The 18,506-nt window shown below is 46.3% G+C and overlaps 1 protein-coding gene across 4 annotated transcripts in view; it reads right to left on the bottom strand.

Annotated features, from left to right (window-relative positions):
• LOC138526199 (cohesin subunit SA-2-like) overlaps window positions 1-18,506 on the bottom strand; it is a 2,217,157-nt gene that overhangs the window by 51,546 nt on the left and 2,147,105 nt on the right. For 3 of the 4 annotated variants that reach the window (XR_011283519.1, XR_011283521.1, XM_069636632.1), the window contains 2 exons: window positions 8,723-8,882; window positions 8,435-8,540 (listed from right to left, as the gene is read on the bottom strand). Coding sequence is in view for 1 of the 4 variants with exons in the window: in XM_069636632.1 (XP_069492733.1) it covers window positions 8,435-8,540; window positions 8,723-8,882 (266 nt within the window). In the remaining 3 variants the exon portion in view is untranslated. The remainder of the gene's footprint in view (window positions 1-8,434; window positions 8,541-8,722; window positions 8,883-18,506) is intronic. The other variant, XR_011283520.1, reaches the window with a different exon arrangement.

Below are 18,506 nucleotides of genomic sequence, written 5' to 3'. Positions count from 1 at the left end.
CGCCGAGAAAGTGTATCTGATCTGGGCGGACAAGTGCAAAATAAAAACACGTGGCAACCTCTTCACACAAGACACCTTCAGAACACCCCAGCAGGTGAAGGAGAAGGGTGGCACGTCCTCCCTTGACATCTTTTTGTACTTCAGAGTGCGGTACACCTTGCAGGCCCTCATCCCATCATTCCCACAACAACCTCCCACCTGGCAACTGCTGCATGGAACCATTCAGGCACAAGGGGAGGGCAAACTGGTCTCATCTATCTACAAAGCCCTCCTCACGGACACTCTTCCCTCGAACCCCAAAACAAAGGCAAGTTGGGAAACCACGCTTCAAACCCCCATTCTAGATGAAGACTGGAGCTATATCTTACAACAGACTCAAAAAGTGGCACTCAACTCCCGCTTCAAACAAATCCACTTTAACTTTCTGCACCAAACCTATTATACCCCTAAAAAGAGAAACAGACATCACCCCGGGTCTAATGCATTTTGCGACCGATGCGGGTCCCCGGATGCTGACTTCCTGCACCTAGCGTGGAGCTGCCCACCAGTGTCTAAATTCTGGTCAGATATGCTCGACGAAACTGACGCAATAATCAGCGAGAGAGTGGGGCACTCAGCATTGGTGGCACTCCTCGGCCTAACAAGACCCCTGTCCTCACACGTTAGGAAACTGGCAAGTATGCTATTGGTTCTGGCACGTAGAAGAGTAGCCATGGCGTGGGGATGAGGCACACCCCCCACTCTTGCGAGCTGGAGGAGAGACATTACATACTGCCAAGAAACGGAAGCAGAATTTATAAAGACACTTCCTCACCCCCAGATATTTGGGGCCCGTACATCTCGCACCTCCTCTCCAGCGCAGCAGCAACCGAGACAACTGATCAGCCACCACAGACTTCACCTCTGTAAATGCAAATGCGTTAACTGCTTGTTGTGTGATGGGACTGTCGGAGGGTGGGGGGGCAGGCATGAGGGGGGCAACGGCGGCATGTTAGTAGCCCACTGTTTGGGCTTGTTGGTACACATGTTTACTAAAATGCAAAAATAAAGTTTTTAAAAGAAAATCCTTTATACAAAGAAACTAATGAAGTGAAATTATTTTCATAGACTACAAATTTAACAGAGAATTGTAAATTGGAATGAAATATTGATTGGATCACAATATGATTTGGTGTGCAGGGGGCGGGAGTGTTCCACAAGTTTGTGGACACCTGTTGTCTTTCTAATTTGTACCACAACCTAGTGTCAGGGTTGTTTTTCTCCCCCGCACCTTTCTACTTTTTCCTAAATAATCCACTTTATGAAAACACCACAGGCAAAACACACTCTTGTGTATATAATAATCAACTCTACTCTCTCAGGAGTCATTTTCCTACCATCTTGGGATATCAATTGTCCAATATACAAAACCTCCTCCTGGCAATATATCGTAACTTCTCCTTCTCTAGCTTATACCGCTTGTATGCCAAGAATGTCATCAACTGTACCGATTTGTTTCTGCACTACAGTTCTGTTTCACTGCATACCAAAATGTCATCCACATACTAAATTACTGTGCTTTCAAGGTGCACGTTCACTAAGTCCATCTGGAGGACTCGGTTGAATATTGAGGGCGACTCACAATACCCCTGTGATAAACGAGTGAGTTTCCACTTTTTATTTCTGTATGAAAACAAGGTCGGGTCTTTTGAATCCTCAGGATGCTACACAATATCATGGCTGGATTTGGGACCAATGGAAAATCTGCTTCAACTTTATTGTTTAGGGGGAGTAAATCCCGGATAAATTTCCACGACACCCCGATTTTTTTTACTGGGGACAATGCCGTGTTACATGGGGATTCAGATGGTACCAGTATTCCCTGTCTCACTAATGCTGAAATCGTTTCATATATGCCCTTGTACACTTCTTTTGACATGGGATAATTTTTTACTCTTGGTAAGATTGCTCCTGGCTTACATTTAATTTTAACTGCACTGACTCCTTTCAACAGGCCGACGTCATAACGACTACTGGTCCACAGTATGCATGGTACTTGTGTCAAATCTTTGTGAAAAAAGGATGGTGTCTTTTTTTATCAATGCCATCCTCTGTGGCACTTCTCTGTTCTCAATTCTCACCCAATACGTGAGAGTTATGCAAAATACCCCTTTGTTGTCTGAATCCTCATCCCTGAATAGTTCCACATCTGTCAAGTCAGTCAATCTGTGCCCTTCTTCCAAGGCCATTACTGCTGGACATGCTATCCCTTTCTCATCCGTCCTGTGGAGGATAACCCTCTCGTCTCTCACTATGACTGCTTCTAGTTCTAGTGGGAACACATGTCCTACCTCCTCGTCCATGGGGATTTCTGGTCTGAAGGCACGAGTTACTTACCTGTAACTGTTGTTCTCCAGCATGGGTCTGGCATAGATTCACATGCTCATGAATATTCACACCCGTCAGGCTGGGAATCCTCGGTACAGAAAAAAATCAGTATCTGTTTTGTTTCTGATCTGTCTTTCCTAGTAGTAACCAATCACTGATCTCTGGGTCATACTGCCCACAGCCAATGACTGCCCTCTCCCTAAGCCCTGCCTCCGGTAGCCATCCTCAGATTTGGTAGCACGTAAAGTGGCAGTATGACCAAGTGAAGAGCCGCAGAGGGGTAGGCGGGAGGGTTTGCATGTGAATCCATGCCAGACCCATGCTGGAGAACAACAGTTACAGGTAAGTAACTTGTTCCTTCTCCAGCATAGGGTCTGGGATGGATTCACATGCTCATGAATATAAGATTAAATAGCAGTACACACATGCACAACCACGGGAGGTGGCAAAAGGCTCAACATTAAGCAACTCTTACCTCTTCACCAGGCCCTTCAGGCGAACAGGTTGTGCAGCACTGCTTGGCCGACCCTGGACTCCTCCCTGGAATCCCGATCGACGCAGTAGAATTTCATGAAGGTGTGAGTCGACCTCCACGTAGCAGCCCTGCAGATGTCCAGCAGGGGCACACCAGACAAGAACGCCGTGGTAGCAGCAATCGCTCTGGTCGAATGGGCTCTCGGACGGCCGGGCAGCGGTCGGTTTGCCAACCAGTGACAGTGCATGATACAGCCAGAGAGCCATCTGGAAATGGAAGCCTTCAAGAGAGCTTTTCTCTTGATTCACAGGTCCAAAGTTCACAAAAAGCTGTGACGTCTTCCGAAAACTTTGTCCAGTCCACGTAGAACTTCAGTGCTCTAGCTACATCCAGCGAGTGCAAAGTCCTCTTGGCCGGCAACGAAGGCGACGGGAACAAAACTGGTAACACCAAGGGCTCGTTGAGGTGGAAGTCTGACGGCACCTTGGGCATGAAGGAGGGATGGGTCCTGAGCACCACCCTCGTGTCGTGAAAAGTCAAGTATGGAGGCTTGCAAGATAGGGCCTGAATCTCTCCCACGCGCCGTGCGGAGGTGATGGCCACAAGAAAAGCTGTTTTCCACAATAGAATCTTCAACGGTGCAGTATGCATAGGCTTGAAAGGGGCCCCAATGAGCCTAGTCAGCACCACGTTGAGCTTCCACGCCGGGGCTGAGGCCTTCACCGGCGGGAACGAGCGGAATAGTCCCTTCATAAATTCCTTCACCAGGCGATGAGACCACAAGGACACCCGTCCTGTTGTCCTGGTGTATCTGGAGATGGCAGCCAGATGTATCTTGATGGAGGCGTGAGCTAGTCCAGCCTTGGCCAACGACAGTAGGTACGGCAGTACTTGAGGATCGTAATCCGTAGAGGGTTAATCTTCTGTGCCCGGCACCAGACAGAGAACCTCTTCCATTTGTGTCCGTAACACTTGAGAGTTGAGGACGCCCTGGCCTTTGCAAGAACCTCTCTGCAGTCGGCCGGTATATCGTATCCCCCAAACTCTAGTGCTGCAGGAACCAGGCCTGCACGTTCAGCGACTTCGCGTCGTGATGAAGAATGGCGCCTCCTTCTCTGGAGAGAAGATCCGCATCCACGGGCAGTTTGACTGGTGGGGACGCCGATAAGTCCAGAATGTCCAGGAACCAGATCTGTCTCGGCCACGCCGGTGCGACGAGGATCATCCTGCACTGGGACCTCTTGAGCTGGTTGACGAGCCGGAGTAGCAGTGGCAACGACAGGAAAGCATAGAGGAACAGGTTGTCCCAGGGGAACGAGAAAGCATCGCCCATGCTCCTCGTTGGGGGAACCTGCTGGCGAACCTCTGGCACTTGGAGTTTGTCGCTGTCGCGAAGAGATCGACCTGGGGTCAGCCCCACCGCCTGAAGAGTCAAATCCACTTGATCCTGGCGTAGCTCCCACTCGTGGCACGAGCGCAGCTCCCTGCTGAGTGACAATGGTGTTCTTGATCCCTGCCAGATGAAAAGGTACCAGAAACATCCCCTGGTTGACGGCCCAGTGCCACAGATCCTGGGATTCCTTGGACAGGGCTGGGGATCTGGTTCCACCCTGCTTCCTGATGTAGAACATCGTGGTGGTGTTATCGGTGAAGATCCTCACCACCTTGCCCTTGAGCGATGAAAGAAAGGACCTGAGGCCCCAAAACACTGCGCGGAGCTCCAGAATGTGGATATGAAGCTGTTTTTCCTCCGGGAGCCAAAGGCCTCTCGCGTGGAGATTCCGGGCTTGTTCCGAAATCGCGAGAGTCAGCAGATCACTGACCCAGTCTTCTAAGCTTAGGCCTGATGTTGATTTCCAATTCTGGAAAATAATTTTCTTTGCCATCATAGTGCCCCTGAAGAGCCAGCTTTATAGTTTTAGGCAGTTTCTGGAGAGCGTTATCATCTCAGTACATAGATGGATGGTTTCATCTGAATGTTAACCCCCAAAACAAAGTTGATTCTATTACCCTAATCCAGCAGTCTTGAATCATGGGCTGCGAGCCATATCAGGTAGCAAGATTTTACCCTAGAGTTGGTGTCCCTCCAGCAAACTTTGTCTGCGATAAAGGGCCTACTTGGCCTCTGGACAGGCAACCATTGCACCCTGTTCAGAAACTCTATCTGACAGGCCCTGTGCCCCAGTCAAATGAAGTGAGATGACCATTACTGCAACATTGCTTCCAGGCCACCAACTGCACTTCCTCTCCAGGTTTCTGTGATGAGGCCTGGCACAGGCCCGGATGCCAAGGTACACACACACACACTCCGAGCAGCATATACATATTCAACGCCCGGTGGGACCCTGATGAAATGCTGAGCTACTGGACAAGGAAGTGGCAGGACCTCCTATTCGGGCATTTATTTAAGGCCCCACTCAGCAGTCTGTATTCAGAATATTTGCAGTCAGTTAGGTCACATTTGATGGGTATAATGCAAAGTCCCAAGCTCCAAAAAGGTGTGTCTGGCAAAATGCAAAGAGTGCCATGACTGTGGATTTGCAGCTGAGAAACCCGAAAAGATTTCAGTCTGCAGCATCATCTTGGATACTTTATCAAATGACAGATGAATACATCATTCATGGCAACTGCCCCTCCCTTGCCCCAATATCGTAAAGTAGAGAAACGCTATGCACTAAGGCGACCATACCGGCCTTATCCCAGACCGATACAGGAAGAGATATACCTGATGTAACTGAAGATGGCCAGAATAAGCAAACTCACTGTTGACTGACACACGCGCATACAATAGACACAAAGCAAATATGCTCTCACCATGAAGAAACACGACCATTAGGTCAAACGTGCATTTATACACTGAGAATATCACTTCCACCATTGAAGAACATAACATAAGCTATGTGCACACTGAAATGCAACACGAACGATATACAGTTTACTAACATAGAAATGCATCAGTAAAAGGCTGCCATCTTTGTTAAAATGGAATTCGCAACATGCATTGAAATTAATAGAGGGCCGCGAAACTTCATGAAAACTTAAATTGCTGAATTAATTGAAATACAGATTAGAGCAGAGCGCAACCAGAAGCTGCATGTCCCCTTTCCAAGGTTACTAGAAGGCTATGGAGGGTTTGGATGATTCAGAAGAAAATTAGAGATAACATTTCCCAAGGCACAAGACATATTTCTCTTAGATTAATTGAAGAATAACCAGTCTTTGAATACCAGGTGCTGACTAATTAAAGCTAAAACTATACAAGGAACAGATCAACCAAGTCCCATATATAATGTGTATATAGTCCATTCCCTTAACCAATCCCTCGATCCCGTAGGTTTTTGTAACCAAGATTGTGATGTGACGTCAATGATGACATATTTCTGTTTTTAAACTATTGTGATGCTCGAGAAGAGCTGAGAACTCAAAACTATGTTGTTAGTATGCTGTCCCTGTTTTATGTGGATTGTCAATAAAGCAGGGCTTTGCCATTTACCTTGACTATTTCTGTTTTTGAGTCTGGGATTTCCTGGCCTACCGTTTCTGCTTAAACTGGGGTTTCCCAGACCAATATAACAACTTGTCTGGGCATTATGCATCAACACCAGAAGATTATCCACATAAAGCCAAACTTTAGAATTCAGCTCCCGCACCCCCACGTCGCTACGCCCTGGATCTTTTTATTGTTTCTCTGCAGAATGGTAAGGGGATCCATTGTGAAAATGAATAGTCGGGGCAAGAGGGGCCCACCTGCTTAGTTCCCCTGCCCAGTGTAATGGTTGTGAGGACAATCCATTGTTGAGGACGCTGGTTGTTGGCTCAATTCCTTTAAAGGGATGCACTTGCTCTCCCTCAAGTTCTTTCCACAGATAGCCTTCTTCCTTATATGGCTTTATCATTTTGTTTACACCTTCCAACTTAATTGTCCAATATTCCAGAAATCGGCATACCCTCTAAGAGTATAACTTACTTCAAATTCGGTTCCCTTGTAAAAACCCGTCAATCATATAGTCATTCTTTTCTCTAACATTTGGTTCCAAATCTTTCATAGTCTGTTCTATTTCCCCTTATTACTTTCTGCTCTGTAGGATTCCCTTTGTGTTCATTGTTGTATTGGCAGCTGTTCTTTGCCAGACAAGTCATCATGCTTTTCATCTCTCTCATCTCTCTCCATCATTCAGCGCGTTATTTCAGACTACCTCATTTTCTTTGCTTTAGATTTCGGTACGAGAGCAACATTTAAAATAGCAGCTACATTGCTACGTTTTAAAAAAGTGCAAGGTCTCTGGTTGATGGGGAAAATGACCCAGGATACATAGTCTCAGCTGTTTCTGATTTAGTTTTAATTTTAAATAGGTCTTGTGGCTTTCAGTAAATAGGACTGAGAATGCATAGCCCCAGCTATTTCTGATTTAGTCTAAATTTGAAATAGATCTCACTGCTTTCCTTCTCTCCAGTGTGAGGGTGGTGATCCAGAAGTGCAAGAGGGATTGAGCCAGGCCCTTGACTTATGGGAGTATAGTGTGGTAGTTATGGTTAATAGAAGGGCTTAGTGATGTTCTACCTATATATGAAGATAGACAGTATAAACAGTGTGGTAATATTGAATCTGTGTGCAAGGCCAAACGAGACCAAGAAAGCATTTAAGCCATAAGGGAAGTCTGCACTTGTAAAATATGTGCAGCCACATTTTTAAATGTGGATAGACACAGCCAAGTGCACTCCTAGTGCTCGAGGTATGTGCTTTCACATGCATGCATGAAAGGAAATTGAGGTCATTGGTGTGCAGCACCACGAAATGTAGCAGGAGGAAGCAGAAAACTATTGTTCAGTGTGATCAAACACAAAATGGAGTCTTGCACGATTACATGATCTTGATCATGTGCAGCGAGATAGTGGTGCAAATGGAATTGCGCTCTGTACCACAGATCCATTATCCATATGCTCTGAAAACGGACACTATTTATGTGAGCAGTTATGGGTGATTCAGTTCTTTGTTTTGCAAAATGCAGTTCTCCTCTGCTGTGCTGGTCCTGGATGCTATGGTGGAGCTCTGCTGGACTGCACATTGATGGTGCCACAGGCACTGAAGACTGGATGATGTTAAAGGTTTCTCTTTCAGTTGACGCAGTTTTCCAGGAACACCATTCCATGTAGTTCCATTGCACTGCTAAAGGCTCTAGACTTGGACCTCCAGCAGTGACTGTGCTCCCCCTTTCAGGCTGACAGCTTCAACATAGTAATTTCAGCAGTCATCAGGCCTTCATCACCCGTGTCACTCTGCAGCACCTGCCTTTTATTCTTAGCAAAAGGACTACCAAAGAACAAAATCGCACAGGTAGGCTCTTTGTTCCAAATCACATTGGCAAAAATTACAGAAGGATTTTATTTAAGTTCTTACGGTTATGGCTGTATTTTCTAGATTACATTTTTTAGAGACCAGTAAGTTGTAGTTCAAATATGTCACTTCCTATGGTTCCAGACCACATTCCCCTTATACACACTTTAACACTAGGCATGAAACTTGAACCACCTGCTGTTGTAACACAATAATACAGACGATGGCACTCATTGTAGGCAGGAAATCACCAATACCTGGTCTTCATCAACCACGTCAACATCTGCCTCTTCATTTGTATCATCTGCTTGCCCATGTTCAGAACTCCGATCATCATCTTCCAGGATGGTTGTAGAACCACGGCTAAGAAAAGAACATGTATTTAACAATCCAGAAGTGAATCCACATGACATCCAGTCACCCCATTTTAATTATGTATTTTTAACAGATTTAATAATCATTCTGAATATAATGCATTTTGCAGCATTACACATTTGACCTAACCAGGACAGCCCTATATAAATTCCATATAAACTGTGCCTCACCTGGGTCTTCTTTTTGGCAATGGTGAACAGAGTGACGAGCCTTCTATTGAGTTCCTCGCTTGAGATTTTGTCCGTTTTCTGTTTTTGACATGCGTGGAAGTGTAGTGTGATGGCAACACGGCTTCAGTGTCAGGGAGTTCCATTTCTGAAAACCACCCTGCTGCATAAAGTACATAACATTACTACAAAAGGTAAATACTCATGTTCAGATCTCTAGATCAGAAAGGGGATGCTAGACAGTGCATAACTGCCAGTAGGCATTAATACCCCCCAGCCCCCACTACTATCCTGACTCAAGGTAAAGCTATCCAAGACATGGTAGACTTCACTGTTGGTGGACTCTTACAGACATTTTAGAAAATCGTATGTTGCAATATTTTCATATTTGTGGATTGTTTATATGAACCCACTAAAAGGTATTTGATAACATTTCTTCACACTACATAAAACATTTTTTTGCATCAATATCTAGATATTCATTCAGGAAGTTACAAGTTTTCTGCTTCTCTAGAGCTTGCACAATGAAAGAAAGAATGCACTACATGGCTAAAGGGCTTTCTCAGTAGCCCTGAAACCACAAAAAGCAATGGATACAATTTCTTTAGACAATGCTTCCTAAGGGGCACTGGCATGAATATATGTATATATTATCAAATATTGAAATAATCATCTGTGGCACCATAGCAAACCGTAACAGACTAGTAAACATATGTTAAACCGCCAAAAATACACCATCCAATTGGCTCCTTTCAGGAGCCATCTTTCCTACTGCCTTGAATGTGAGGCCATTGCTGCTGATTCAGAAGTATCATTCGGCCTGACAGAAGGTATAATTTTTCAACTCTCAAGTGCAATGATAAAAATCTGAAATGTATTAATTTGTAACTCTTTTGTAATGATATTTGAACCCTCTTTCCAGATATCTTCATACTTTGTTTCCTTAATTCTATCCCACCTTTTTGCCATCTCTTTTTCCATCCCTCCAACTTTTTCTTTCATTCGCGTATTTTGGTCCATCTCTATTTTTATCTCTTACTTCCTCTCCATCTACCCATGTCATCACTTCCATCTGGTTTCCCATTAATTCATGCCAAGTATTTACTTCTCTAGCATTTATTTTTTCTTTCTCTCCTTTTTCTTTCTTATATTTTTCTTTCCTCACATCTGTGCTTTCTTCTTCCAAATGGTAAACAACACAAGCTCCATCACGCAAACATCCCTTCAACTATTGCTAACTGTAGTGGATGAGATCATAGTAAATCTGGCAAATCAAACTTAAATCTTTGATAATCTTGCTTCAAACAAAGAAGATCAACCGTACGGTCTATAACCAAATTTCATGATAAGAGCATGTAGGTATCAGACCTTAATACGTCTGGTATCAATAAATTAGCACTCCTTAAACCTAATATATGGCAATATTACATTGGACGGAAGGCACATTTATAGTGCAACGATTCACAGTGTAACACAATTGTTTACTATTAGTTATTACGCCTCATTTCATCCAGCCTCAGTGGATGGACATATTTTGTCTTTACTCTGTCTGTTAGGGTAGGTTTGCTGCTAAACCAGCATCTTCTACCAGCCATACTCTAGCTAAACCAAGGTTGGATATGTCAATGTGTGAAGTTTTATACATAAACTACAATTGCACTGAAAGGAAGGAAGGGTGGATCCACACAAGTGAACAGCTGTGCTGCAAGATGGAGGACAACAGCCTGTTTAACAGCCTTCCATGTCCTGCTCCAGCAGTCGCAGTGCAGGCAGCTTCTTGCCTGACTCAACTATGCACTTCAGCAGCCACTGTACCCTGCAAAGTTATCAGACTCTGCTTTGAGGTTTTCACAAGGCACAGGTCATGCTCCTGACAAACAAGTAGTAATGGTCCTAGGTGCTTTGACTAGGGAAATAAGGAATTCAGGAGAGTAGTCCTCTCATCTAGATGTCATCTCAGTGTAATGGGCAGTGGGAGAAGGAGAGACTAGGTCCAGTTCACTCAGCTGGATGCGAGGTCCCTGTGCTGACGTAAGTTCTTTCCCCGCGACTGGTATTCCGCCTAGACTAGCTATTCAGTGTCTCACCTGGTAGTACTCCAATCTGTCTTTCCCAGATAAACCCACCAACTGTTTACATTCTTCAAACGTACAGATATCTGTTCCCAGCATCATATCTCGCAACTTCTGTTAGGCAGAAACCTGTGCAGTTCCCTTAGGGACCACTGCAAAAGATTTAAGACTACAGGTGTTTGGCAGTAAACCCACTTGGTAGCAGTCTGTACCACACAGATTCACTTGGTAGCTGTGGCTGAGCAGTCAGACTTCCCTCAAGAAGAGTTAGGCAGTATACAGAGCATACAAAATAGGTACAGAAATACAATAGCACAAGCAAACACTGGCCAGAGCGTGGGTGTAAAAGTATATACTTATTTATTTAACACACTCTTATGAAACACACTAGCACTAAATTGGTAAGAGAAGTTCAAAACACAATCACTATTATCATATGTACATCCCTGATTACTTGTTGGACAAGTCTTAGTTAACACCACTTATTTCCAGACAGAGGTGAGCGCTTATCGTTCAATGGCACTCCAACAAGTTAAATAAAAAGGAAGGGGAAAGCAGAATTATGGAAGCATACACACAAAACACTTTTTAAAGAATCATAGCAAGTTTAGGAAGGCACAGTCTACTGGTAAGCAAGGAAGTTTAGGCGCCAGCGCCACTTTCAAGGGAGCCGGGCGGAAGATGCCCAAGATCAGACAGTTACACAGAGTCTTCGAAGTTTGTGAAGGTAGTTCGAAAAAGGTTTAGTTCAGTGCAGAAAAGTTAGCTAAGGTGTCCCAGGCTAACCCAGGTTCGAGAGACGAGAATTTAATACACACCCCGTTCAAACGGTTGCAAGGGATGCCAGGCGGAACACGGTACCTTAAATGGAGAGGATCCTCCAGCGGGGCAGTTGTTCCTGGCAGCGAGTACAAGTCGCAGCGTCGTCCAGAGGAAGAGAAGATCTCGTCGTGGAGGAAGGATGAAGGTCGTTGCACTGCCAGGGAAGAAACCAGCCGCGGAGTTCTCCAGTACAAAGGTACTACCCTTTCGGTTCGCGGTAGTGGTGAAAACGTGGTATCCCGGTTGCCGGGGTGCTTGGCACAGGCAAGGCGGCCATGAGATGCTCCAGGAAGGCGAAAAGAAGGTAGACTGGTTATCCCCACGAGTCGAAGGAAGAAGACTCTCCGGGCTGGAGATCTCCTCTGTCGTTGGGAAAAGTGGTGAGACGGTTCAGCAGGGCTCCACCGATGGTGTTGTCGTTGCAGGCCGGCTCAGCTTCTCCCTCCTCGGATTCTTAGGTCCTGTGGTGACTTCTGAAGTTCCAGTCCCCAAAGCCCTGTTTTTATGCAGCACATCCCCATTCACTCAGCCTAGCCGTCAATCAAACATGCTAAGTGGTGAGCCGGCCGGCTCACCACTTGGGGGCCAATCACACAAGAGTGCGACTTGAGTTACCAAGGTAACTCAGTCCAGGGTGCCTAAACCCCCTCACACATCCCCTGTGGTACCCAGACAGAGTGGCACCACTTTTGGAGGCTTCTGTGGAGAAGCCAGCCAAAAAGTGGAACAAAGGGCTCGACTTGGGTTGGAGTCACAGAAGAGAACACAAACGCCATTTTAGAATCGAGTTCTGGCAAAAAATACCAACCGGCGAATTAATATTAAATAAATAAACCGGCAGTATGTTCGAGGCTATAAGAATTAAATAATTAAAGTTGGTAGCCTCGAACAATGGGAAAATCCCATAGAGATATATTCGCGGTCGAATATAAAATGTAGTATCCACTGCCACCAGCCAAAACTCGATCAGGGAGGACGGAGACGTGCCCCCTCGAACAACAGACCCCGGGGCAATCGAATTGCCCCGACCAGTATGTCCACAATATGATGGTTTGTACTGGTTTCTGTTCATAATTTGGGACTAGCAAAGCCAATGGTGACTTTACATGCCCTGGGAGACAGTAGTCCGTCCCAGGATATGGAGTCTATGTTGGGGGGTCGCTACGACACCCCTGGGTTACGGCACGGAGGGTGCTGTGTAACCCACATCAAAAAAACACATGAGACCCTATGGTGTAAAAGACCCCATAGCCCATAAAACACATGGAAAGTTAAAGGAACACCTCAAATCATGTCTAAGAGTGGGAGCAAAAGAATCTCACTCTTAGCATGAGAGAAAAAAAAACCCCCAAAAATCCAGCAAAGCTGCTGGGGGACTACCTAGATTTGGGAAATTAGCCTTACAGAGAATTCTCCTTAACAACTTCCTACACGCCACTTTCCGCCATTGCCTAAACGCTTCCTGTATCATCCCTGGTTGAAATTGCAGATTCTCAAAAAGTGCAGTAAGTGAAGATGGGCGTGTGGATAGAGACCCTTTTCCCAATAGTCGGTCCCATACATCACAAACCACTGCCAATTCTTTACTGATACACGTATTCTTGCACCTATCCTGTTTATGCAACCAAATAACCCCCTTCAACGAGCAACCCACCACCGCCCTATCAATCCTTACCAGGGTTTCGAGGTGTCTCCTGTAAACCATTCTCGCAGTACCTGCAACTGTGCAGCTTCATAATACTTTATAAAGTTCGAGCTGCCACTGCGTCAATCAACACCTCGGTTGGAAACATCCAAGCCCATTATCCCCTATGCGGCCCTGCATCTCCTACCATCACCAACAGCGGAGCATGGTCAGACAATGCAATGGAACTCAGATCGATTTCCTTCACCTCTCCCATCAGCCTAGTTTGTTACCCACGCATAATCAATTCTAGACAGGGATTGATACACATGTGAAAAGCACGTACAACCCCTTTCTTCTTCCCTTTTAGTTCGCCACACATCTTGTAGCGTCAAAGATTCAAAGCTCTCTTTCAGTGCATGTTGGGAGCACTGTTCCTTTCCCCACACCCCCACTTCTGTCAATTGTGGGATTCAATGCCAAGTTAAAATCACCCGTGAGTAAAGTTTCCCCTTCTGCAAAGCCCTCTAGTGTCATTACTATCTCCCGCAAGAACCCAACTTGCCCTATGTTTGGTGCATACACTGTTGCCAAACTGATTTGTCTGTTTTCCATCTGCAATACTACAAATAGATACCTCCCCTCAACATCCGTCAGAGCCCGCACAATCGTAGCCCTTAATGAATTTCTGAGCCCTATCACAACTCCAGCTGTCTTCCCTATCGCATTGGACTGAGAAATTCGAGAAGAATTCTGCAATTGCAACGCCGACTTGTCGGCCTTCTTAACACGTTTCTCTTGCAACATAATGACATCAACACATTCCTTTTTCATTATGGCTTCCACCTTTTTTCGCTTAATAGGGGAATTTAATCCCCTCACATTGTATGATACAACCCTGAACGCTTATACACTAGTGGCCTACTTATGCCATGTTTATGTTGGTCGCCTTTTTCCAGAAATCCACACATTTCCACAACCCTTGCCCTTCCTGCCCCTACAACTCTCCCAACCAACCCCTCTCCCCCCAAAAAACGATCTCAGGACTAGGACAAAGATCCTAGGATACCCTTGGGGACCACCCCCAAGGCTCTGGGAAGTATCCTAACACCTCCCACAGCTTCCAAAACATTACCCACCAGCCCTCCTCTCCAGGTAGTGTATGCAACCCATGCCCATCTTCACCCTCCTCATCCTGGACTCAAATACCACTTCTACTGTTAGGAGGTTCCACTTCCCGCGCCACCCTCTGCTCCCCTTCCTTGGCCTTTCCCAAGCAGACCTTTCAATTTTACCCCCCCCCAGTCCTCCCTGGCACCACAGACCAATCCCACTGTCACATTCCACATTGGGAGGAGAGCCTCATTCGTCGTTCTCCGTGCCCCACTTCTTCCTCCATATTTAAAAGTGATAGCCCCTCCGCACTTGATGTGATTCGGTGTTGTACCCCATCCAAGTTAAAAAAGTAAGCCAAACGGGAATGTCCATTTGTATGAGATCTGTTTTGCAATCAAAGCCTGTGTCACTTAGCCCATATCTCTTTGCTTTTGTGATGTTACCAAAGCCAAGTCCTGGAACAGCTGCACCTGTGCCCCATCCACTTTTATGTTCCCATCCATTCTTGTGGCTTGCAAAATGTACTCTTTTAGACCATACAAGGATAGGGCCACCAATACATCTCTTGGTCTAGCTCCAGGCTCCCTTCTCCTTGGACCGACTCTATGCATATGGCCAATGCCAATATCTTCTGGTTGTGTGTCCACCAACAAGTTCCTGAAGCATTGTTGGATCATGCTCTTTAAATCAGAATCCTGTATGGACTCACTCAAGCCCTTCACGTGAATGTTGGTCCTATGAGATGGGTTCTCCAACTCTTCCGCCTGTAATTCCAAATTGTGCGTGACCCTGGCGAACTGATCCAGTAGTTCACTATTCTGCCGTACCTCGTCTGACATTTCAGTAAGGCCCTCTTCCGTTACATCGACTCTTTCGCCCAGCACTTTCATGTCCCCTTTAGTTTCAGTCAAGGGGCCTCATTATAAGCATGCCGGTGTGGAAACAAGGGTGCCGGTAAGCTCACCCCTTGTTTCCGGACCGGCAATCTATGAATCTGCCCACTGGAGCCGCTGTGCCAGACAGGTCTGACCCTCCTGGTGCAGCGGTCACAGTAGGCAGATTCTTCATGGGAGCACCAGTACCATTGCTAACAGTGCAGGTGCTCCCATGTCCCCATGCCCATAGAGTCCCATAGGACTCTATGGGAATGGGGATTAACAACTATACCGGCGCCTGACTTCCCAGCAGCTGGACTTGTAATGAGCCGATGGCACCAGGAGGTCAGGCGCTGGTAAATTATTACGGGTCCGGCGGCAACCCGTCGGTAGCACTGTCATGGTTACCGCCAGATCCGTAATGAGGCCCAAGGAGTTACTCAATTCGTCCCGTAAGGAAATAAATTGATCCTGGAAAGTATTTGTAAGTCTCCCTTCCAAAGCACTGAGGTATTCCTTCAGGTCGTCTTTACTTAGAGCCATCTCCCCTCTCTCTTAGACGTCCTCTTTCTCCTCGACAGCCTCTTTTTTTCTTGCCCTTGTTATGCCCTCAGTTCGCTTTTGCTAACAGCGTTCCAACTGTCCTTAGTTTTCAGTTTGATTTTGCCTTCCTCCAGCTGGTGTGCCCTTCTGTTTGAGTTTTGGCATCTAGGTGTCCCCCGGCCCTTCCTTTATTCTGCCTTCTCATATCAAGAGGCCTCCTCTAGCCCAATGCCTGGGCCTTTCCTTATTTATGATTATCCTATGTTATAGGCTCAGCAATGTTCCGTATTCTGTGTGCCCCGGTATCTTCTTTCCTCTTCACCCTTTCAGTTTAGCCCGTTAGTTTCATGGAGGGGTTTCCCAATGTACTTCCCATGAGGATCCACCCATATAGCACCACAGGGGCCCACTTCATCTTGCCATCCACACACGCCTGGAAAGGTGGATGTTTCCTTGCCCAAAACACTCCATGCCTTCTGTCTTGCTCTCTGTCTGGATGTATAAGCTGTGCCACCTGGCCCTCAGCTCACCCCCTCCTGCTCCAGTTATTATCCTAACGGCAGCGCAGAGGGGAGACCGCTATCTATTTCCTGCTTGGGAGGACTTGGCTTATCCCTCATGGGTCGCATACCTTATCGGGAGTGCCGGTACAAAAAATGTCCTGCAAGCCCTGGATCTTCAACTTCATACCAGGATTGCGTCACTCTTCAGGGCCACCTCCATTTGCACCCCCAGCAGCCTTTTCGTACCAGCTAGCTGCCACGCCTTGTCCGCTCCATGTGCTGCTGACTCCTGGTCTCTGCCACTTTGTTGGTCTTTCCTCACGCACCTTGGGGAAGGAGGGAAGCGCGCAAGCACCTCGGCTCAGAAGCCACCTCAATCACACATGGTATGGGTCATTCAAACGCCCAGCCTGTTTCCAATATCAGTGAGGAACGGCTTGCCTATTCGGCCCGGAGACAAGCTGAGCACAGCACGTCCTCACTCACTGCTGGTCATCTTGGAATTATTACCCCAGATTTTAAACATGGTATACACAACATTGAATTAACTTCTTGTGAGGTCCAGAGCCAAGGTTTTAGGCATTATAGACCAAATCATGCAAGTTTTCACAGTGAGCGTGATCTCCAAGCTATCAGGAGTGATGATATCCAACCTTCTAATCAATGGTGATGGCTGAGCACCTTTAGATATTCTTTCAAACAAGCGGCTCTTTCTCTGCCTATTTCAGGATCTCGCCTTTTTCTTGGACGTCTGTGCTTTTGCCAAACAAACAAATTTCCTTGAATGTACAGGGAGTAAACTCCCCAATGAAACAGAGGAGTGTCCTCAGTAAGCTTTTAGAATTAGGGGCCGATATTGCTCTCTTACAAGAGACCCCACTTGCAGTGATCAGATTGGCCCCGCCTTAAATCAAAATGGATTCCACACCAATTTCTCACTTCATTGTCAGACAAAAAAGCCAGGGCAGCTATCTTAGTTAGCAAAACATTTTGCTTTAAGAAGCTTCTAGAGAATAAGGATGATCATGGAAGATTTTTGTTAGCCAAGCTTTTTATGATGTATGGCCTCAATCAACAGCAAGCTCACTTTAATTTTAGAATGTTCCCACGCATAACCCATTTCCAAAAAGGGGAGCTGATTATTGGAGTTGATCTCAACATGGTTTTAAATGTGTTTGTGGGCAAACCTTGCTTGGCTATCTCCCAGGAGGCTCACCCTCGACCCTCACATCTTGGATTAACCTCTGTTTGAGACCTTTCCACACTACTACGAGGGACTAGAAGTATTTTTCATGGTATGCAGTGATTTTAATGAGAAATAAAAACAAATAGCCCACCATATGAGATCCTGGGCCACCTGGCTTGTGGCCTGTGTGGCGTGTAGAAGATCCGACATGTGGCAGTGGGATTGCGACCATCGACAACGGAGAAGCAACTGAAACAACCTCATGCCAGTCTGGCCTCCGGCACCACTAGAAAACAGGAGGCCATGAGGCCCAGAAGATGCAGAAAGGCTGAGGCAGGGACTTGTTCCTGTGATTGGCCACTTGATCCTCGGGCGGGAAAGGCCTGGGAAGGTCAGTGTCCAAGACTGCCGAAATAAATAGGAGAGACTGGGACGGCAAAACCTGAGACTTTTTGAAGTTCAGGTAAAAGCACAATCTGCAATAGAGTGCATGTGTGGAGCCGACGCTCTGACACTAGCTCCGGTCAGAGAGCTTGGATGAGCCAGTTTTCCAAGTAGGGAAATACATGGATGCCCTCCCTCCTGAGACAGCCACTACCACTGCCAGTAGTTTGATGAAAACCTTGGGTGCCGATGAACAACCCAAACGCAGAACCTTGAGCTGGTAATGCTGTTGTCCCACTACAAACCTCAGGTACTTCCTGTGCTTCACATGAATCGGTACATGAAAGTAGACATCCTGAAGATCCAGGGAAACCAACCAGTCCTGCAGATCAATGGATTGAAGGATCTGGGCTAGAGTAACCATTTTGAATTTGGCCTTGCGTAAGAACAAGTTCAGCAGTCGCAGATCCAGAATGGGGTGCAAGCCTCTGCCAAAATCCCTTTTCGGTCTCAGAAAATAAGTGGAGTAACGCCCTTTTCCTAGTTCTGAGCATGGAACCAATTTCATTGTGCTTTTCACCAGAAGCTGACAGGTCTCCTCTAAGAGGATGGGATCCAAAGACAAGGGAGTGGCCAGGGGACCGTGGTCCTGTAGACAATGG

Source organism: Ambystoma mexicanum, chromosome 7p (genome assembly GCF_040938575.1).
Source record: "Ambystoma mexicanum isolate Mex_15411 chromosome 7p, UKY_AmexF1_1, whole genome shotgun sequence".
Taxonomy (NCBI): domain Eukaryota; kingdom Metazoa; phylum Chordata; class Amphibia; order Caudata; family Ambystomatidae; genus Ambystoma; species Ambystoma mexicanum.
This window is presented reverse-complemented; position numbering and strand designations above follow the sequence as displayed.